The sequence below is a fragment of the Anopheles arabiensis genome, chromosome 2 (assembly GCF_016920715.1).
Source record: "Anopheles arabiensis isolate DONGOLA chromosome 2, AaraD3, whole genome shotgun sequence".
NCBI classification, from domain to species: Eukaryota; Metazoa; Arthropoda; class Insecta; order Diptera; family Culicidae; genus Anopheles; species Anopheles arabiensis.
Window position 1 is genome coordinate 84,202,975 of NC_053517.1, and position 23,441 is coordinate 84,226,415.

At 43.7% G+C, this 23,441-nt stretch overlaps 2 protein-coding genes across 3 annotated transcripts in view; both read left to right on the plus strand.

Annotated features, from left to right (window-relative positions):
- Positions 1–18,234, plus strand: part of LOC120897241 (BTB/POZ domain-containing protein kctd15) — a 51,626-nt gene extending 33,392 nt beyond the window's left edge. The window contains exons 2-4 of one of the 2 annotated variants that reach the window (XM_040301953.1): positions 14,419–14,796; positions 16,908–17,113; positions 17,212–17,648. In XM_040301953.1, coding sequence (XP_040157887.1) covers positions 14,438–14,796; positions 16,908–17,113; positions 17,212–17,648 — 1,002 coding nt within the window. In that variant the 5' untranslated portion in view covers positions 14,419–14,437. Of the gene's footprint in view, positions 1–14,418; positions 14,797–16,907; positions 17,114–17,211 lie in introns of those variants that run through there. The other variant, XM_040301954.1, reaches the window with a different exon arrangement.
- A 147-nt stretch (positions 18,235–18,381) lies between these two features.
- Positions 18,382–20,526, plus strand: LOC120896329 (CUB and peptidase domain-containing protein 1-like). Its single transcript, XM_040300354.1, has 4 exons — positions 18,382–18,557; positions 18,627–18,794; positions 18,868–19,732; positions 19,803–20,526. The coding sequence occupies exons 1-4, from the start codon at positions 18,458–18,460 to the stop codon at positions 20,395–20,397; spliced, it is 1,728 nt and encodes a 575-aa protein (XP_040156288.1). The 5' UTR covers positions 18,382–18,457; the 3' UTR covers positions 20,398–20,526.
- Positions 20,527–23,441: the final 2,915 nt, after the last annotated feature.

Below are 23,441 nucleotides of genomic sequence, written 5' to 3' on the forward strand. Positions count from 1 at the left end.
GATACGGTTCGGGTTGTAAAGATCCCTCGCAGGCTGCGGCCCGGTAAGAGGCACGGCGACAGGCACAGGCACAGGCTGGCGCTATTGGAAGCGCTATTGATTCGTCTTGATGCTGAACCATTCCCTGGAGCGTCTACGGGGGTTTTGGCAGCAGGCTACGGTGGTCTATGGCGTTGGTGTGTATGGCCATGCGAAGGATAAGAAAGGCCGTTTGTGCTGGAAACCGTAGCAACCTACGGAGCTCGCAGGCTTTTGCTCCAGATGCTAGACCGACCAACCGACCGACCGACCGCTCCACATCGGTTCGTGTGGAGTACGGGCTCCCTTACACTTGGTGTGAAGGGCAGGAGGTAATCGGTTATCGGTACAAGAACGTACGGGCCGATTGCAATAGAATAAGGCAACGATGGTTCGATCCAACACTCGGCCCCGGCGACGGTGGGACGGGTTTGGGACAGCAGAAAGTCAAAGCCACGTGAACATGGCCCGCGGCTCCCAAGAGCGTCCGAACGTTTGGGCGAAAGCGCTCCTTTTCTGAATCGAGTAGAGAGTGAAAGAGCGAGAGAGAGAGAGCAATCGAGCAGCGAGAGAAACGGTGAAAGCGAGGCACGCTGAGGATAGATATGCCTAAACAGCACCGTTCATGCCGGCGACGGTACAGGTCCGAAAGGAAAAAGGCCCTCCGGCACGCGAACGTTTGGGCTTGGCGCTCGTGTTTCCGACCGGCCGCCGGTGCCGACCCCATTCTTCGCCTCGCTGCGTTCTTCCACGAGACTTCGTCGACGGTGCAAGTTGCCTGGGTGATATTGGTCGACGTTTGGGCGGAGTAGGCGGTTGGGTGGACGGGTAAGATATTTGCCTCCTGCAGCTTTTGCATTTCACAACGGTGGGGGTGGTAATGGTGGTGGTGGTGGCAAAAATGGACCTTGCCTTCGGGCGTATCGTTCGGCAAAGATGCAAGATGATGGATGGCGGTGGATGCAAATGATCTGGGTGCAGTGGAATGACGGGAAAATCAAAAGTAGAAAAATAGACACCGCACACACACAGACACAAGTGCACCAACTTTACTGAATAAGGAGAACGTGGCTGCATTGTTACCGAGCGGCCGCGTTTGATTGGAACGTTACAGGCGGGGACAAAAATGTTTTTAATTCTAGGACTGATTTGTATCTATAGCTAGGAGATGGACAAATGGAAGACAGTTTTCAATAAGATCAGATTTAGATACAATAAATTTTTTTTTGACTTTTTACTGTATATGATTAAGCTGGTGAGAGCTTTTAATATTACCATCTTTTCATTAAATATGTGTTGAGGAGTCCTTTCCTCGATCGATCGTTCGAAATCATGTTTGTGACGTCATAACATCAATCAAATATACCAAAGATAGCTGTTAGGGGAAGGTAGGTAAAGACGGACACTGCGGGTAAGATGGACACTCCTCATAAATGCATCAAAATGGTAATTTTCGAAAAAATCAACAATGCAGGATCCTAACTTAAAGTTGAACAACACATTTGAGAACATTTTTGGTAATATATATGCAAAATTGGTTAAATCAGCGAACAAAATAAACTTTCAATCATGATCATCCTTGTGGATCTTATTTGGCTTCTACGGATCTTAAGCTCTACAACTTGTATTGTTTATATTTCCGGAAGTTTTATTTCATGAATGGGTTGTCGTGATCATTAATAAAAAAAACTGGCGAAAGAACGAGGATAAAAGCAATACAAAATATTGTTTTCTGGTGGTTTAAACATTCTGACACCAAAGCGGGAAAGACGGACACCTTGTTGTAGGGAAAGATGGACACCAAATTTATTGATTTTTTTACTTCTTATATCAATTGGTGATGAATATATATCTTCAAATACCTTAAATAAGGCTATTCCGGTGCTATAAATCAATGAGTAACTAGAGAAAGTATTTAAATAATCGAGAAATGAAACACCGGTCAAAATAGTAGCCACTCGTTATGCTATTACACGCTCGACGCTGATGAGGCGCTTCACGAAATCCAATATCTTGTCACGACTTGGACAACTTTTAACAATAAAAAGATGATGCATTGATACGACATTGTTCAGGAATAGATAAGAAATTCTATGGGATTACAAACATCAAATGTTGAATTTTGACATGGTGGAAAATGGATTAAACTATTTACAAGTCCCTCAAAAATTACTGGGGTCGTGGGCTTTTCGCGTAGTAATTTCCTTAAAGGCAGTTCTAGACTGTTGTTCTGTAAGCTGGAGCAACGTCAGCTGTAAGTGCGCGATATTTCAATAATGCTTTAGATTCTGCATTCTACGATATATTGGAAGTGGTGCTTACAATTTCTAAAACCACAGCTGAATGAATCGTCGTTGCAATAGGCCAAAAATTGGTTTATAAACGTACCAGGACGTGGAAAGCGATATAATTTGTTAAAATACTGTAAAACTCTTCACTTTCCAACGATTTCTACAGGTGTCCATCTTACCCTTCATGGTGTCCATCTTTCCCATATCAGGTGTCCGTCTTACCCGAACATTTCAAAACCGCACGAAAAAAACCATGTTTTTCATTCATGAAAAATACGCAAAAATCGATGGAAACTTAAAAGTTTTAACAAATTTTCTGATAAAACATGAGTGTAAGATAATATATGCACATTTTCAAGAACGTTGCACTTATATATCCCTAGATTTTTACCATTTCCCTTAACGTGTCCGTCTTTACCTACCTTCCCCTACTATTTATTCTATATTTGTCGTTTCTTTTTCATAGTAACACTAGCTTTCAAAACATTTTAATCGTGATTAGAAAACTTTTTACTATTTATAAATAACGGAGTTTGGTAAATTTAATCAATCCATAAATGTTATAATATTTTGGGGCATGCAACAAATGACCGTTTCTGATATTTATTTATTTATTTATTTATTTATTTATTTATTTATTTAAAATCAAAGTTATCGGGCAGTATGCCTAAATAACTTAATTGCTACAGAGTACAAGTTTAAAGTATGGCCCTAGAACTAACTTGAATATGCTGACGCAGTTGACTAACGGATTGATTGAAATCTGCTGATAACCCTAACCTATTATACACATCAATCATTTTGAGCAGTGGATCATTGGCACCAAAACCAGTCGATCTAAAAGGGCTTCTTAGTAGCTCACTATTTCTAAGACCTCTAGAGGGGGTAGAAAAGCAAATAAAATTTAAAATGTCAGGTGCATCAAAATCTCCAATTAATAATTTATGCATAAAAGTTATCTGAGCCGTAGTTCTCCTTGCTGTAAAGTCTCTAAGCCAAATAGTAAACACCGAACATTATACGAAGGACGTGGAATTTGGTTTGTGGTTATGTCTTGCTTATAATACTTTATTGCTAGGACTGATTTTGTATTGAGTGTTATCTTCCATTCCACCAGAAAAGAACACCTTCAGTTCAAATAGAGTTAAACATTAAATAAACAAGATTGTAAAAGAGTATCATTTTGTTACGATGAAAAAGTTCGATAAAGGCATATAATATAATAAACAAATCATATCAAAAAAAGCGTAGTAAAATATTCGATTCATAAATCGTCCTTACAAGGACACATTTAGAAAAACACCATCATAGGGGCCCTTTCCGTTTTAAGTTCGTAGGCTGAAATTTCAGCCTGTCAGCTGTTTGCATTGTATAACAGTTTTCGAGCAGCTATCTAAGTGAGTATAATATTCAGGTAGGCTTATCCCAAGGTGTATGAATTTAGAAGGCTGATTTTTATCGCTTCTGCTTCTGAATGAAGATTTTAAGAGTGTTTTGAGTATTCGTCAAGCCTCCAGAAAGCTTGTTTGAGCAAAAGTTTTCACTCTGCTGGTAAAAAGTGATGCTCAAAATTGGTTATAAAAATGCTATGAGACCACTTGGACTACATACACTTTGATTCTATATTGCATCACCTGATCTCTTTAATGTACCTTGGGATAAATGTAAACAAACCCGTGTTTTCGAGCAGGTACTCGAATCCAATTCTAACTTTGAGGCTTGAATTATCTCGTCTGAAAATTGCAGGCTAGTTTTTTGTGTGGTTTCGTATGGAGTGTTTACATGATTTTAGCCTCCAACTGTCAAACTCCATACAAAAAACTAACTAGAATCGTGAAGGCCCCCATAAACAGTTTTACATGATGGATTTACAATGGAATTTACAGAATATTCTGTTATTTTCGCTATAATAGTGTTGCAGAAGCGTGTAATTGGACATGTTTGGTTTAATTAGTTTATTACGACTAAAACGATCTACAATCATTTGCTAATTAAAAAAAAAACACTTTGAAAAAGTGCACATAACTTGTAATCTTCTATTGTTGTATTATTCAGAGTAAATGGAAACATTTAGTGCGTTAACGATGCGCGACATTAATTTCTAGCTAGACGCTGCAACACCAAACCATTACAAACCGCATCTTTGGCATTAACACAAACTCTTATGCACGCACACTCACCTTCCATCCTACCTAAAATGCATTCCTCCCACTTGTCTTTTCTACTCCATGTTTCTATGCTCCCTAGAAGATAACAAAGTAATGATAAATTTTGTCCTCGCCCGTGTGCTCTACGCGTCTCACATTATTGTTCACTGTTGCCGTTCGACGCGATCGCGCTACGGGAACGAGAATGCAGCGCAACCAGCGAAACTGCAGCAAGGACGCAGTTACCCATGCAGTTCGTCCCAGTCTGGGCAGCGCACCAGCGACAACGTCTTACGGACGCTCGAACATGGCACCCTCCGGGGACCGAGTGCACCCATTTACTGACACAAAACGAGACGTTCTTCCCCCGTTCGGGGAAAACTCTCCGTCACTCCCGGAGGGGAGGAATGAAGTGTAGCTATTGGGGGAGTGATAAATTATCGGCAACGAAGCAGAGATCGAAACTGTAGTACGTACGCTGCTACAGGTCGCTTCCGGCCGTGAAGGCCCGCGGGCAACGGTTCTGATAGCGCAGCAAAACCCAGCCATCTCTCCGAGGCAGCCGAAACTTCCGATTTGCGTTCTGATATCGGTCCATCGGAGAGCCCACCGCGGGCCGACCAGCCACACTGAACCGTTGGAGCTCCCCGCGAGATGGATTGTTTGCTTTTGCCGATGGTTTGGGCGGGTTTGGGCGCGAGCGGGTGGGGCTTTAGCGTGGCTGCTGCTGCTTCAAGTTTCGCGCCAACGAAGCCTGCAGCAAAACTAATTCCAAAACCCACGCACCCACATAAGGGAAGGGTGGTAGGTGGTGGGGTTCGTTGGTCGCTGGTTGACGCTATACACACAAGGCTCGAAGTTTTTTTTTTTTTTTTGCAAAACGAGCACGCACATTAGAGGAGTGTGTGTGAGAGAGAGAGAAAGAGTGAGGAGAACAGGCAACGAATAAGTTTGGGTCCTTTTGTGTGCCGCAGGCTTTTACATTTATTTTAATGGCTTTCTGTGCCCGAAACTCACGCTCTCTCTCTCTGTCTCCCTCTGCCACCCCATCATCTCCACCCCGTGCAAAAAAGTGGCACGTTTCCTGCGGTGAAATTTAGAGGACAGCCAATTTCAGGCGATCCTTGTAGGCTTTTGTGTTCACGTGTGTTTTGTTTGTACGCGCATATGTATATTTATTATACTGTTTTTTATTTTGGTCGTTCTGTGTTCTTTTACCTCCATTTTTTTCCAATTCATCCCTGAAATGGGTTCTGTGCGTGGTGTGCTCCTGATGAAGGCACGACGTTTAGCTTTATTTTTGTGAGTTTTTCACTGGCAGAAAAAAAAACGTACACACATTTCCCTGTTCAAGCGACCCAAACGGTGACCGTTTGATCCACACGGTCCCTTATCCCATCCGTGGTGCAAAATGGTGCAAATAAAGAGGCTGACCACAAATGACACGGCGGTTCCCATTTACACGTGCAGTAAACCGAGATTTGCGGTTGAATGGGGCAATTTTTTTTGTTCGTGAGTGGAGGGTACAATCCCTTTCTTTTTTCCGTTACAACCAAACAATATGCTCGTTTAACCTCTTGGCCGAAAGAAGGGGGTAAACAAACACACGACTCGGACGGATCCCTCCAAAAACACGGTGTTTTACAAACGGCCCTGGTCCAAAGCCCAATTTCACGGAATTCATCCCCAAACATTGCCGACTCCGACTAAACTCGCCCGAATGATTCAATTTTCGCGCAACAGTTTGGCGTACGGCGTGCGCTGGGCAAGGGTTTCGCGCCTACCCCGATGATCCGCGGTCGGCCCGGCCACGGTCCAATTCTAAGGCAAGCAAACAAACGCACGCACACGTACGGGCGGTGGGTGGTGAGCCGTACGTTCATACGAGATGCCCTTTTTTGTTGTACTCCTACATCCTCCGCAAGAAGAGCGTTTTATCTTTGCAGTCCCATCGAGCGAAAATGGTTTCTTCTGAGCCACACTGCACCGAATTGGAACGGATTTCCGGATCGTACGACCGGTTTATTTACTCGGCGTTCGCGTATGTTTTACGCGTAGAATGAGGTGGTTGTCCGTTTGTGAAAAGGATTGTACCGACATCGTGCGCGACCAGACTGACCGACATACTGGCAGTAGGAGCGTTTTCGACCCTTTTGTTTTGTTTTGCAGGGACGAAAAACCTTACCACGCGTTTGTGTCTTTGAGCTTTGAGGATGTACGGTTTTTGGCAGTTTGACAGAAGGACAAGAGTTTAAAAAAACGCAAATGCTGAAGGCAATGTTGTATGGCTTTTTTACGTACCAATTATGTATCTAAAGGTTTTCTTAAATTTAAAAATTAAAAGAGTTATTACTCATTTGAAATTATGTACAATCAGAACTCATTTCTATTACAACATCAGGAGTGTATTTACGATTGATTGGTGTGTAGTTAGATACAGCGTACGTAACGCTCAGTTAATTTGAGATATAAAACCAACACGAAATGTTAGGACCTAGACTTGATGATTGTTCTGAGCTATCAGTCAATTTGAATATTTACTTCATTGAGAGCTGTTTATGTATAATATCACTTTTGTTCGAACACTTAAAATTCATAGCTTCAAAGATAAAGCAATTGGACAAGTTGAGTTTCTCTTCTTCTTCTTCTATTTGGCTTATCGTCCTACGCGGACATGCCGGCCTATACAGGCTTTCTAGACTTCATTACCACGTAGCCGGCTAGTCAATTCTTGCTACGGGGGAACGGTTCATTCTGGGCATGAACCTATGATGGGCTTGTTATTGAGCCGTTCGTGTTGACGACTGTACAACGGGCTCGCCCCAAGTTGAGTTTAAAATAAATAAATAAACCCTTTTGTCAACAGAATACACCAGAGACAGGATATATTTGTCTTTTTTCTAAGAGACTTGGAAATAGATTATATTGCTTTATAAAATGGGATACTTTGTTTGATCTAAGTGCACAAATCATGCAAAAAAATTGAAATATATTTTGATACTTAGATTTTGCCGAATATTTGATTCCATGACCTACAAAATATTTTCCTTTATTTCTATAACCGCCTACCCACGTAGGTTCTACTGATGAATTTCAAAGTAATGAATTTGTACTGTTGGAGGAGAATCGTATCAATCTAAAAAAAAAATATTTAATTTATTTTTAATTAAAATAAAAAATCAAACCTATTCGTACCCCTTACTAGTAGGTTGTAATGCAATTATGGGGTTTGGTTTCGTTTTAGTCGTTTATTTTGTAAAGATATGCATATCATTGCGTGTACTAATGTTTATAGTTTCTGTTTCAAATGTTTTCTGGCTCCAAATATTCTTCTAATGCTATATAGATTGAAATATTTGGGCCGATAGTAAGGATGACATGGCTGTCAATTAATGGCAGTTGAACTATTCTTTGTGTTTTTTTCACAAATAAAATTGTAAGTTCCAGTTAAAATTGTATGGTTTACCCGCGAAGAGGGTAATAGAAGTAAAGGAGTAGTTTTGTTTATAGATATGCTATTATAGATATGCCTCGCTATTCATAGGTAACGTTCCAGTTGTGTTGTGAAAAAATCAACAAAGGAATTAATTTGCTTAAGTTAGTGACTGCAGTAAAACCTTCGTTGTTCGTTTATAAGGGTAAATAAAATTAATCTTCATGGTTTATAATTGCTCTTTGGAACGGTCAGAGCAAACACTATATTCAAATTTATCTTTTTTAACTTTCACGCGTTTTGCAGATATTATTTCGCCCAAAAAGCAGGAACATGGGTGGTGTAAACTATGTTCATTTCAAATGTACGCTTTATTTGTTCTACATACCTTCAAAAGATATTGTTTGCTATGCAAAGCTGCATAAAATTCATGTATAGTTTTTTTTTTACAATACAATCCCCCACTCTACAGGATGTATTTGCAAACATGCCATAGAAAACCACACCTGGCATGAAGTATTGGGTGCAATTTTCACAAACACACACACACACACACACACACACACACACACACACACGTGTACAACATCCAATTCCACCGAAACGCTCAATCCCTGCCTGGTAGGACTGGAGTAGCGGTGGCTTAAAAATGAATTGTTTACGCCTCGCTGCAGCCGCCTTGCCCTTTTAGCCCAGCGAATACAAAATAAATTAACTTACACGTTAAAAATTAACCCGTACTCGAGCGTGGCCACCATTTCGCTTGCGTGCGTGCGCGCCCGCGTCACGTGCGATTTTGCGCTAGGATTTATTATTCCTACAAGTATTTCACACAACTGTGCGCCTCGGTTTTCCCTCCGTCCCCGGTTTGGGGTGGGATGGGCATACGTTGGGAAAATTCAATCGAGAGATGTTCATACACGAAAGCACCATGGGAAAATGGTTTACAACGCGCTGTGCAGCAAGACACGTTAAAGCGTTTTCCTAACTTTTACCTGCGCAATGGAAGCAGGGAAGTGGTGCGTGGTTGGGGAGATGCGCGAAAATCTCCGGAAAATCTCCCGACCAAACTGCTGCTGTGGTGAGCTGAGAAGCGGTAGCAGCAGAACGCAAATGGAGAAGGGAAGCGCTGTCCGGCCGCTGTACAGCGTAGGGAAATATTTTTCAGCCATAATTCACCATTCGATTCCGCCCCCGGAGGTAATATATTTTGAATAAATAATCTAAAATGTACAAATTTATCATGCACTATTTATTGGTGTGCATGAGCGGGTTTTGTGGCCGCATCCTACATACACACACACACACGCACGGACCGAAGGGAAACACGATCGCTCGGGATAGTTTATGCAAAGTCACATAGCGCGCAGGCGGACAGTTTTGGAGCGTTGCGAGAAATGAAACCGAGCGGTGACCTGAGGGGAAGGATGTGTGCAACGTGCAGTCGATGCAGTCAACGACGTAAAATCAAATGTGAATTCCTGTTGGTCCGGCTTTTGCTGTGTTTCACCCCCAGCCCCAACCCCACGCTTGGGCTTACCCGCGACACTAGAAAAACGGCCGCCGTGGCCATCGTATCGAAAATATCCATTTAAATGTACACCCCCCGCCTCCAGGACCATCATCAACCTTTCCTCTCTCTCTCTCTCTCCTCCTATGGCTGGTGCACTTTTGGCCGCCATGTTGTATTCCAGCTTGTTGTGCTCTTTTTTTTTACTGGGAGAAAGGGGTAGCGATGAGACTGCACCACCGCACCTGCATTTAGTACGCGAGGATTTCGATTTTCGGAGTCCTGCTCCAAATTTGTGTTTGTGCGGCATGTACATACTAATTTTCCCGGGCTAGTTTTCTATTTCCATACCCCCCCAAACTTCTGCTCCCCCGTTGGCACTATTTGCACTGCAGCCCGGAATGAGGAGCGAATGTTTAACATTTAGCAGGGTACGAGCGAAGGGGAAGGATTTAGTTTACCAAAAACGAGCGACAAACAGGATGCGCGAAGAAGTGTGGGGATTCGGCTCCTAAAAACTATTTAAATTATGAAATGATGAAATACGGCATTAGGGGAAAACGCCACAACGGCAACAACACAGGGTCGCAGGCAAGTTGCAGGTGGTGGGGGGGATGAGGGGGAGTTTTCAATAAATGGAAAACAAGTGTTATGGGGATTGGGCAGCGGGAATATAACACGGAAATTGGCCTGGAAATGTGCACCATTCAGGGCGGCTTAGTTTAGGGAAGTTCAAAGCGCAGTGGGTTCACGGGGGATTATTTCCGTCGCTGTTGCATTGTGGGTGAATGTGGTTTATTGGGATGCTGGGTGAAACTAAATTATCCTTCTATCTTTTTCTTCAGCAGCACAACAACTGTAAAGGCTTATCTAGCATCACTCATTTTTATCTTGTGTGGATTAACACTCTCAATAGGGGTCAATTTCACATCAAACCGTGCGAATGATGTGTCATTTTTCTGCGTTTTGTTTTATTTCGATGTTTGATTTCACAAGCCATAATCAGTCTCGGCCTATCATAAGCCATTGATAGTGTTCCTACGAATGACTTGATTAGTTTACCCACGCAGAATAGTCAGTAAAGTGTTGGGGTTAGTTTGGAATTATTATCCTTTAGCGTTTCTTTCACTTATCCGTCAGTTGCCAAGTCATCCTTATTACATCGAGTCAAAATTTAACTATAAAGCAACAATTATATTTTATTATAACAATTAGATTGGATTGAATATCCAAGAATTGTGGTTGTACTCCAACATGAACCAGCGAATACCTCATTTTACAAACGAGAAAGGAGTAGTTCTTGATATATTATAACTTTTGATATTTTTTTATGTTATTCATTTTTCAAACAGATCAGATTTTTAAGCGTTATGTTAAATTAAGCATTCAAAATTCTGAAAGATTTATGAAAGTATTTTACAATTTTCTTATGTTTTGTGTTATTAAATTGAGTTATCAATCCTTTTGTTTAATTGCCTTTCAATGATTACTGCATAATATAAACATTATGTGGTATTTCAAGTGTTTCTTTTTAAAAATACTGTCAAGTTGGTTAATTCTTAAAAAAGCATCCTATGTATCCTTTCCTTGGAACGGGTTGAATCATTCATGAAGGATCTTCTGGTTCTGCATGTAGTGTTTTAAGAGTGCAAATGGATCATAGCGGGATTTTTAAAACATTTTAATGGAATAGTATCGTAGTCATAGTAATTATGTCCCTCGTCGTCAAACGAACTGCAGCTCAGGAGACCATATAATATCTATGTGCAGAGCTTTTAACGAAGTCCCAATTTTTCGATTTTGATCCGTCTCTAAAGTTGTTTAAAGACCACATTTGCGGCAGTATTTAGTCGCGTTATGTTTGTAGCCTAAGTTAAGTTTACGCTAGAGAAAATTCTTCAGAACTATAAGTGTCCATTGAATAAAGATTTAATAATTAATAATAATAATTAATAATAATAATAATAATAATAATAATAATAATAATAATAATAATAATAAAAATAATAATAATAATAATAATAATAATAATAATAATAATAATAATAAAAATAATAATAATAATAATAATAATAATTTTAATAATAATAATAATAATAATAATAATAATAATAATAATAATAATAATAATAATAATAATAATAATAATAATACACCTAAGGCACATTTATGCTCTTGATTTATATGTTTGGCTCTTCACTATTGAAACTCTTCGAATTTAAGTATTTTGGTCGCAAAGTTTGCCGATTGCTGCTCCAGGAAGAAATCAAACCCTATTCATGTATACTACTTCAATTTGATCAGTAATTCGATCTTCATTGACCCATTGTAAGTGTTAAGGACCAAGATAAGAGGTAATTTGAACAAATTTAGGTTAGCAGTTTTTTTTAAATACTAATTGAAACACACCCTCAAATCTTCTCCGTGCAAACACGCCGAAACGGCCAATGGTTTTTCCGTACCGTAAAACGGAAATAAACGCAAAGGATGAGAAATGTTAAACAGAGAACCACCAGTAGGAGCAATGTGCTGCCAAAGCTAATGTTTTCATTACTCATTTACTCCGCAAAGCATATGTAGCTCCTTCTGAATCCTGAAATCACCCAGACAAACAGACACTTGCCAACAGGGGAAGGGAAAAGTAGATAATCAAAATAAATGCTCCCTCTCAGCTTCCCCATTCGAGCAGGACAAAATAAGCCCCAACGCACGAAGCACGCTTCATTGGGTTTGCACTTCTCCTTCTTTTTCTTTGCCATTTCCTATCCAACGCTCTGATCTTCCGAGGTGCAAAAGGGCATCCTATCCTTACGAGAAAGAATAACACCGGCTGCAGTTGTTTTGTTATTGTAAAACTATTGATGGTCAGCTTCGAATCGGTTTCGCAAGCTGCTGATCCCACAGTCCATGCATTGCCGGAGCGCTTCTTACTTGCGGAAGATCACCTGTAAAAACATATGCAAGAAAGGAGGAACCTAGTTTGTCTTGATGTAGCGTCGGGACTATCTTAGCCCGAACAGGATGGCGTTGGGGGGGGGGGGGGTAATTTTACAACAAATTAAAACCAAACTTTATCCCATATTTAGCCATATCGTTTGCTTTCTTTTGCTTCGGTCATGGAGGTGTTTTGCTAAGGAAGTTTCTTTGGTTTTTAGTTACAACTGACGGGACGAGCGGACGGTTTGGGCATGATCTGATACCACCGATGGGCACCGGACAGTCATCTTTGCTTTGCGAACGTTCCAAACCCGATGAACCCGTTCGGCGTTGAAAGACCCAATGGAATGTTTATTTAGAACGAGGTAGTGAAAACAAGGCGAGTTAGTCGGCATGTTTGTGCATATCAAACGGCACTTAAGCGTGTGTTTTCAAACTATTTTGATCATTTACAGTGGTTATGGTCGCTTTAATTTGGTAGGAGATCTCTGAGTCAACAAAAACTTGTTCAATATTTCAAAAATTGAGCAACCACCTTCATAGCTCACCTTCGCGTTTAGCACACTGCAAAAGAAAGGTTATTCCACATTCAACCTTTCATCGCCATCCCCAAACGCTGCGTCCAATGAGTTCAAAAACGGAAATCGTTTCCTGATTGCCGGTTGCACTGCAATAACGTTAATGTGCGCCGGACCCGAGCCCGTCCGAAATTAATCGCAATGATTTCAATATTACCAGTGGTGGCCATTTTTCTGCTTGTCCTTTTTTTTTTCTCGACCAAAGCCAACCTCACCGCAAGAATAACGGGTTCACGGTAGCGCCCGCAGACATTTGGTGCGACCTACGCGAAACAGTTTGCCGCGGCTGCATCGTGCGCTGGCCGTGCGTGCGAGTGCGAAAACACAGCAACAGCTAAAAGACCCGAGCGATGATGAGCAACGCCCTTGTCACTTCGCATGCATCCATTGGGGATGTGGGGTTCTTTGCGCTTTGTTCCTGCGTTCCTTGCGAAATCATTTCTGCCCCAAAAATTACTACGCGCGTATTTACCTGTTGCTAGTGGTTTGCCGCAGGGCTGTGTGGTAAAACCGCGCGCCACCACGATCATCACCAGGGCGAAGGAAGGGCCGCCGTTTCGAAAAAGGAATTCATGAGCTGCCCCCAAGCCAAAGTGTACTGTCAAGCTGCAAACGTAACCCCTCCCGACGCTCGAGAAACGCAAGAAAAAAAATTATCCAAGAGTGCATTTTGGACACTCGGCAAAGGGTGCAAAGGGGGCGAAATATTCACTTTGAGCCTTTCCTTCCTTACCGTTCCCTGCACAAAACCCAAAAACCGTGATATTGCGTACCGCCTGGAGGGAGCTTGTGTTGCGGATTTTTTTTTTATTCATCTGCATACTTTTATTTCTTTTTCGGGTATGGTATTGCGAGATGAAAAAAAAAGCTTTTCTCGCTTATTTTCCAACCCTGCCCTGTCAGATGAACGCATGAACGCGCCCCGGCTCCCCGGTTATATCCCTTGCGGGCACATCGAACGAACGCGGGCGAGGGATTGGCAGTGGGTAATGCAATATATTTATAAAATTATTTCGCCCCAAAGAAGTGCGGCCATGATTTAATGTACCGAAAAACAGAGCGAAAACAGCAACAACAACAAAACAACAGCAACCGTCACGGATTTGTAAACGACGACGACACTCAGAACATTTGTACCTTCACAAGCACATATACACACTCACAACACAGGGACTGGACGCACAGCTGGCCGAGCGAGTTGGCTTCGAAATTAGCCGCGAGGCGAAATCTGCTGCTCCCAAAAAGCACTCCAATTCGACTGTGTTCTGGAGCAGGAAGCAAGGCAGGAGGAAGAGTGCAAAGTATTAATTATATTTTTTGATAACTTGACAACAGAACACACGGCACGGTGTAGGTTGGGGTTTGCATTGCCCTCCCTTTGAAACCCTGCAGGGCGATTGGACCACGGTCGGTGCTCTTCCACGTCTCCGACACACCGTTGACACTTAAGGACATCCTGCTAACGTTTCCCCCATCCGTCCCTCTGTTTCCGTTTCGCCCGCAGAAGGAAATGTAACAGCGACATGGAGCGGGACCGTGATCGTGACCGCGATCGCGAACGTGACCGGGCAGCCGAGCGGGACGTGAAGCCGCTCGAGCCGCGCGACCTGTCCGCGACGCGCCTGTTCACCGCGACGCAGATCAAAATCAGCACCTCGCCCACCACATCACCGACCATCTCGAACTCGTCGTCGCCCACACCGACCCCCCCGATACCGGCCGTCTCGCCCGCGGTGACGGGCGTCGGCAGCGGGTACCACCATGCGAACCACAAGCAGATCACCGGCATACCGTGCGTGGCCGCCGCGTCCAAGTATACCGCACCGGTGCACATCGATGTCGGCGGTACGATCTACACCAGCTCGCTGGAAACATTAACCAAGTAAGTTGTTCGGGACCGGGTACATGCGGAGAGGGTAATTGAATTGCATTAACGGCCATGGTGTCTTTAAAGGGTCGGTTTGGTACTTTAGCATATCAGAAGAGTTCTGTCAGTTGCGTTCAGTGCGATATGGTTTCATTGTGTTGTTCTAGTTTGATCATTAAGAAGTCTGAAGAAGTCTGATCATTAAGAAGTCTAGATTGATCATTAAGAATTATTTCATTTCATTTCATTTCATTTCATTTATTTATACAATATCCGCCATCAAGGCTAAATAAGGCAGACTCAAAACTAAATAAACCCTAACAAATAAACAAAATAATTCATGAAAAACTAAGCCTAACTAAACTAGTCTAGACCTAGCAAAAAATTAAAGAAAAAAAACATAGGTAGAGCGTAGAGACTATCAAAACTTAATGAAACTTTGAAGAATAATTAAAGAGAATTAGAAGATAAAATACGGTTACGGAAAGAGTTGAGAGAGGAGTCGAAATCAAAGAGATAGTAAAAGTGGTTAAACAACCTGAAACAGGATAGAATAGGATCATTGAAAGTATAAAGAGTATGACGTGTTTCAATTGACAGAGGATCTCGAGGACGAAGGGAACGAGAGGGAACATACAACGAGATGGACGAGAGTAAATCAGGAGCATCAGTATCAGAAAGTAATAAGCCACCAATAAAACATGCCTGAAACACTTGGCGGCGGAAGCTTAAAAAGTGAAGATTGAATAACTGCAATCGCGTTTCATAGGGAGGTAGTGAGGCAGCACCGAACAAACGACGAAAAGCAACCCTGGTAAAAAGGCGCTGAATGCTTTCAATTCTCGAACAGCCATCAATAGTAGGAGGATTCCAGATGATACTAGCATATTCAAGAAGAGGCCTTACCATAGCACAATAAAGGTTTCTTAAGAAGCTTTGATCTCTAAAAATAGAGGTAAAACGAAAAATAAACCCAAGAGTTCGATTAGCTTTTAGTAGAACCTCATCAAGCTGCAGTTTAAAGTTAAGACGACTGTCGAGTATAATACCAAGGTCACGGATGGACATAACACGAGAGAGAGACGAGTTAGAGAGAGTATAGTTAAATGAAATAGGAGAAAGTGAGTGAGAGAAAGAAATAACAGAACATTTTTCGGGACACAGGCGAAGTAAATTGGATGAACACCAATGAGCAAATGCATTGAGGTAATGCTGAAGACTCATACAATCAGAAGAAGAGGACACAGGTAAAAAGATTTTGAGATCATCCGCATAAAGGAGATGACCATCAGGAGGTAAAACATTACAGACATCATTGATGAACAAAGAAAACAGAAGTGGACTTAGCACACAACCCTGAGGGACACCTGACGTACAAAAAAACTCCTCAGATAACTACGACCCGGTTTTAACCCTGCATGATCGATTACTTAAATATGAGGACAGCCAGCTAATAATGCCATCACCAAAACCAAGTTTAGATAGTTTAGCTAATAGTAAAGAGTGGGGCAAACTATCAAATGCAGCATGAAAGTCAGTGTAAATTGCATCAAGTTTGGTACCTGCCTCAAAAGATCTGAAAATATTGGTAACAAAAGACATGAGATTAGTTGATTATTCCAAATCAGTAAATGAAGTGTGTTTCAAAACTGTATGCAATAGAAAGGATACATCCTGATATTTCTTCGCAAGACAATATTTTGGATTTTTTTTTCTTTATCAATCAGGACCTTCCATCGTTTTAGAAAGAAAATCGCAGATCTCACAGTTTCAATAATCAGATAACAGATGAGTGCATTTTCGTATAATCGAAGCATTCGTATAATCGATCGAGCATATTTCTCATAGAGCTAAAACGTATTGAGGACGAGGTACAGACCAGATTTTGTATAATGAGATATTATTTGATTGATAGGTTCTGGACGAAGCTGAATAGTGTGTAACTCAGAATTTAAACGAATTTAGCATGAATGTCAGAAGCACGAATAACGCAAAAAACCCATCGAATGAAGCGTTGAAATTAAAACATTGGACCTAACTACTAACTGACTTACTATTTCACTGACTTACTTCAACATCAAGATCTCCAACATCAGTTAACCATAACAACTCCTTGTCCCATACAGATATCCCGACTCGCGGCTAGCCAAACTCTTCAACGGCTGCATCCCGATCGTGCTGGATTCGCTCAAGCAGCACTACTTCATCGACCGTGACGGTGGTATGTTTCGCCATATACTTAACTTTATGCGCAACTCAAAGCTGCTCGTGTCGGAAGACTTCCCGGACCTGGAGCTGCTGCTGGAGGAGGCCAAATATTTCGATATTGTTCGTGAGTATAACCTGCAGCCATTTACTTTATCGCACGTTGAAGGAGTTAATGTTAAAGAAGTCACTGACATTTACTCTTCCACTCTCTCTCTCTTACAGCTATGATCAAACAGATCGAACTGCTGAAGAAGGAGCGGCAACGCAGCGGGAATGGTATTCCACCGTTCGGCGGGGGCAGTCGGAGCAAATGTAAGGGAACGGTACAGGCGGACACGGCCAGCCACGACGTGGTGGCGCTGCACATCTCGCCCGACCTGGGCGAGCGCATACTGATCTCGGCCGAGCGGGCCGTCCTGGACGAGGTGTTTCCCGAGACGAACCAGGCGATCCTGGACGCGCGGACCGGTGCCGCTTGGAACCAGTTTGACGGCCGGCAGGTGATACGGTTTCCGCTGAACGGATACTGCAAGCTCAACTCCATCCAGGTGCTGACCCGGCTGCTGAATGCGGGCTTCAGCGTGGAGGCCAGCACCGGGGGCGGCGTCGAGACGCAGCAGTTCTCCGAGTATCTGCTGATACGCAAGAGCGCGATGTGATAGAGTACTTTCCAAAAGCGTTCGCATCCTTAGCTTTCGAAAAGCCAGTGTCTGCGCGTCGCGTATCGGGGAGCTAATTGCGCTTCTCGCAGCTACAGTTTTGAGTTGGGAAAGAGAAGAACGGAGAAGACCGACAGACACACACATATGTACGATGTGAATCGTATTCGCCATGATCGTTACACTTAAAAAAAAACTCTACGTATTAGTAAAACATTGTCTCCCCCTAGCAAGCCACCTTTTTAAACAGTCTTTTCCGCCTGCCGTAATGTGGATTGCATAAGCGCAGGCGTAAGTATTTAAATAGTAAACACAGCAACAAAAAAGCGTAAAAATAAACATAAACAAAAACATAATCGATGTAAGTGGTCCGAAAGCAAAACAAAAAAAAACTGAAGAACAAACCTATCCGGTGAACCTCCGATGTATTAAGTGAAGCATAGCGTAAAGTCTAGTTAATTATATATTAGTAGTGGTAGTAGTACCCTTTCACATTAACTTTATGTTACCTCTTTGTATACTACGTAAGCGAGTCGGGACCCGAATCCGTGGACCGATCTAATAAAAACCAGCTCCCACCATGAAACTCACCACCCATGTACGTTAATCCGAAAAATGATCACATCTTCTCTTCCGAATACAACTGCTGGTGAAAGAATATGCTCTTATTATTCCGAAATATTCTCCCGGGCAGAGAGTACTCTGCCCGATCGATCAGTTAAAGGTAGGCTTCGCTCGTCGTCGCATTGACATTACGCGAGTTGGCGTGCAATCAAACGGTTGTGTGTTGTTTCTGTTTCTCGTTCAGCATGGGAAAGGTTATCAGCGAGTGTTGGGGAATACCCATACGAGCCGTCATGGCGCTACTGGGGCTGCTATTAATTCAACAACCTTCTGAAGTTGCTGCATGTAATTCTACACCGAAATAGGGAAGTTTTTCTTAACATTAGTAACCGATGTACAATATTTAAATTTTAGCAACGTGTGGCGTACGTCGTCTCTCCCCAATGGGACTCGTCACGAAAGGCATCATAGCTGAGCCAGGAGATTGGCCTTGGCATGTTGCACTGTTTGCCCACATGAAGTCTGCGAAACCAGAATACAAGTGTGGCGGATCGATTATCAGTCAACACTTTGTGCTTTCCGGTATGAAACCCGCAGGAGAACATCCTGATTGTGCTCTTCATTGTAATGTTTCGTCCACTGCTTTCTCCCACAGCTGCTCACTGTATAAAGGAACCGAACCCCGATCACTATTTCCTGAAGGCAGGTATACACCATCTGAACAACGATAACGACACGAGCGTGATCGTTTACAACCTGTTCGAGATCATCCTCCATCCAAAGTATGACCGGCACACCTTCTACAACGACATTGCCCTGATGCGCCCTGATCGAGCGATCTCGTTCGCTTCGTTCTCCATCTTCCCGATCTGCTTATGGCCGTCGCACAACGCCACCCTGATCGACGTTCTGAGCCGGTCCGGCATAGCTGTTGGGTTTGGATTTGATGAAACGCACCGTATCAGCGAAACGCTTCAGCAAGCCTCTATGAAGGTAATCGAGAAGCAGCAGTGCATTGAGCAGCTGCCCGAGCACGTTCGTTTTCTGCCGCAGGATGCGGGCAAGATGTGTGCGATCGGGACGGAATCGGGTGCGAACGTGTGCTCCGGTGACAGTGGCGGTGGGTTGTACTTCGCAAAGGATCAGGTTTGGTACCTGCGGGGCATTGTGAGTGCGGCAGCCCGGCGTGATCTGGACACGGGTGAGGCTACGTGCAATGCGGCCCTGCCAGCGACGTACACCGATGTGGCGCAGTACACGACCTGGATCAATGCGCACCAGCAGTTAGTGGATCAGCGCAATCTGCTCAAGCTGGAGGAGTGTGGCGTGGCCCGCAACTCGGAGGTGCAGGATGAGATGAAGAAGCCGGTGTTCAATCAGTACCCGTGGAATGCGCTGCTGGAGTTCCGGCAGCTTGACAAGGTGCAGACACATCTGGTGTGCAGTGGCATTCTAATACACCCGCGATACGTCCTTGCGGTGGGGCACTGTGTAGAGGGAGTGTTCAGTAACTATAAGCTGTATGTTGGTCTTTTGCTTTGTTGAAGACTTGCAGGGAGCTCTAATGATACATTATGTTTCACCCGGCAGGCAATCGGTTCGTCTTGGGGAGTACAACATCCGCTCGGTGGAAGACGCGGATCCGAACGCTCCGGCCACAACGATCACGTCCCAATCGGTGGACATCGAGCAGGTGTTCTTCCATCCCAACTACAACAAACCGCAGTATGCCAACAATCTCGCTCTGCTCAAGCTGAAGCACAACGCAGATACGAGCAAACCGAACATTAAACCCATCTGTCTGCCAGCGGTCGACGATTACAAGGAGACGTTCCTGACGGTGAGCGGCTGGAAGCGCAATAAGCTTGTCTTTCCCAAGATGGAGCGCGACGCAATGAACCTCACTTCGTCGATAACCTGTCGCAGTGAGTACGAAAAACTTGGCGTCGTTCTGCCTCCCACCGAGGATGTGCTGTGTGCGGTGTACAAGACACGTCCGAAGGGTCACTGTCACAACTACGCCACCGGCTCGCCGCTGCAGTACATCAAGCGGGTCGACAAGGTACCGCGCTACTTCTTGGCCGGCCTGATGGTGTTTAGCTTCCCGCACTGCCGGGCGGAGGGAAGCGAGATGTTTGTAAACCTTGAACGTGCGAGCGATTGGATTAAGGATACGGTGAAATGAGCGGAAGGCGTATTGGTTTCAGCATTACTGGAAAGATGCAATAAGAGTGGTTAGTTTTGTTTGGTGCATCTAGTTTCGACACATCCAGTCTCGACGACGTAAATGAATAAAATCAAAACTATTTGAAAATAAGCTGTGTTTATGTTTATTTTTAATCTAACACTATCACATTCTTTACATCTCACACAACGCTGAATGTAAATAGAAACACTTGAAAGCCACAACTGACTAAGTACATATAAAATATAGGGGTTTTGAAATGATACAAAGGTATTCAAGGACCGCTCATTTTGCATATTCCATAAAAGAGAGCCAGTAACGTGGTAAAGTAGTACAAAATCAATTGAATTTAAAAAAATGTCAAAAAAGTGATTCGTTGATTTCGCTCCATCGTTCAGTTCCTCACTAGATGTCGCTTTGAATGCTTCAGCTTGTATACAAGGATAGCTTGTGTGTAGGATTGCATACAAAGCTACCTCCATTATTGCAGTTACTGCAGCTGGCACAATCCCGCTGCGCAGATTCGAGCAGTTTTCTGCGTAGTTTTTTGCGTCGTTTTGCGTCAAAAAATACGCAAAAAACAGCGCTGGACTTCAGCCGAAACTACGATAGCCGGCGTATTTCTTGCAGTTTTTAGGTGCGGAACGAGCGCCATCTGTTGAAGGAATGGATGAAATATTTCAGACGGCGGGGCAAAAAAAACGGCCGAAAAATTCAAAAAATATTGACGCCTATTCCTTTCTCCTCTTCCTCTCACTCCCTTTCCCCTCCCTGCCATGCCTTACTTGCGCTTCAGCCCGTGCCTTTCGCCGCCAGCTGATTGGGTGTATGCGTTGGTATATATGTACATTGCGGTTGTGTATTGTATTTGGTGGGTATAGCATTTATTTATTGTGTGTGACCTTGACGGTGCGGGAGAAGCTGGTTCATTTTGGGATTTAAAGTGTTATCGGTGTATTGATGGTTTATTTTATTTCGTGCCGCTGCTGATGAGACCATTCGATGCCCCTGCCAATTGAGGGTGAAGAAGCCTATTTAAAACAAGCGTAGGAGAACGTCTAACACTAATCTAATATTTTTTAATTTGAACATGTTTGATGCTTCAACGACCTTCTAAGCATCATGTAGCACGGTGTATAGTGGCAATAAAAATATTTTTTTTCAATGTGCCGGAATTTGTCTCGAGTTTTCTGGCCACGACACACACACAGCGCGGGGAAAGTGATCGTCCACTCTATCATGCCGGGATCCCCCTCCCCTCCCGGTGCTTTGAATGAGGAACCAGCCTTTCTTCCGATAAGGTAGCCGTAATCGATCATGCGGGAGGGGGGGGTTGATGGGGGTGTGTGCTCGCCTGCGCGCTTTCGTGGGTGCGTGCTCGCGTGCGCGCGTACGTGCATTCGTGCATTCGTGCATGCGTGCATGCGTTCGTGCGTGCGCGTGTGTGTGTGTGTGCGTGCGGGAACTCCAAAACTGTTTGATTCTAATGCGTGCATTGTCACCGGCTGCGTCTACACACTCCATGCATTCTTAGAAAACGCACTGCACGCCGCCCGATCGATTACCGCTACCTACGACACAATACAACCATTTAATTGGCACCACCATCTTTGCGACCGGTTCTGCTGTTGGGGGTATTTAAAAGACAAACGATCGAAGCAAACGTGCGTGTGATATGTAGCACATTTCTTTCCAATTCAGCTAGCGGATGCAAGTGGAAACAACATTTTGAATTGAATCCATACAAAAGAGGATTCTGGATTTGTTTATTACGGTGCGCGTATGGTGCTGCTCCTGTCCGTCCAGAATCCGGCGGCTTGTTGGCTCAGAGTCGGTATCATGACGCCGTGGGACCGGCACCTCCCTTAGAATGGGTTCGGCTCGGTAGGTTAATGTTTTGGTCGATTGCATTCCGTGCATTTGTCGCGTCACAGCGGTAACACGGCAGCAACAAAGATAAGCCAATCTTTTCTCCGGGTGTGGGCTGTTATGCTATGTTATTCCTCTTCTTCTTCTTATTATTATTATTGGCGTAATGGCCTACGCGATCATGCCGGCCTTTTCAGGACTTGAGTAGCACGTAGCCGGATAGTCACGTCTTGCTACGGCGAACGGTTCATACGCGGTTAGAACCCACGACGGGCATGCTGTTAAGATGTGCGGAATGATGGCGGTGCCGCGGGCCCGCTCCTATCCAGCGGGCAACTTGCATACTGCCACACTGTATCCTGCCCGATGCATACGCTGCAGGCAGGGGGAAGGATGCAGCTCCACAATAAAAAAACACCGTCATGAACACCTTCCTTTCTTTGACCGATGGATCATAACATTCCGGAAGAAAACACATTCGGCGACAGTTGTGCACACACACGCACACTCACTCCCTTGCGCAGACGGCTCAGCCTATCTATGTAATCTACAACATACGAAAGGAAAAGCATAGTGTCACATAAAGTTATGCTTTATGCAATTAGGTTTAAGCTTTCCTATGCACGGCCATGGCCACCTGTCTTGCGTGCGCTACTTGGAATTAGGGTTCTGGGCGTTGCACAGCAAACCCTCCAGCGTAAACTAACGATTCCTTAGTCATTTTTACATTGCAGCGATTGAACTCATTGCGCTTTTTGGTTTGATTTGTGAAAAATCAAATGCAGCGCCGCAATGTTGTTAACGGTTTTTTTAAGCGCCACAACAGCTCGCGAGCATTGACCACACGCGTGAAAGAGATAGCGCTATGGATGGAAAAAGCACGGACGACGGCTGACAGCGATTGGCCGTCTGACGCACCAACACATCCAAACCTGTGACAGCGCGCTCAGGCGAGGGGTATGAAGCGGAGCCAGGGACGGGTAGCTCGAAACGCTGCTCGACAAATTTGCCGTAGGAGGGAAAAAGAAGGCCTGAGAAAATGCGCGAAAGGGAATGATTTCTTCCGTCGCTTTGCACAGGGGGATAGCAAAAAAACATAATGAGTTAAAGACATTTTGTGAGAAATTTAAGTAATTTCCTCCCGAGAATTGAATGTTCAATAAACACAGATGCAC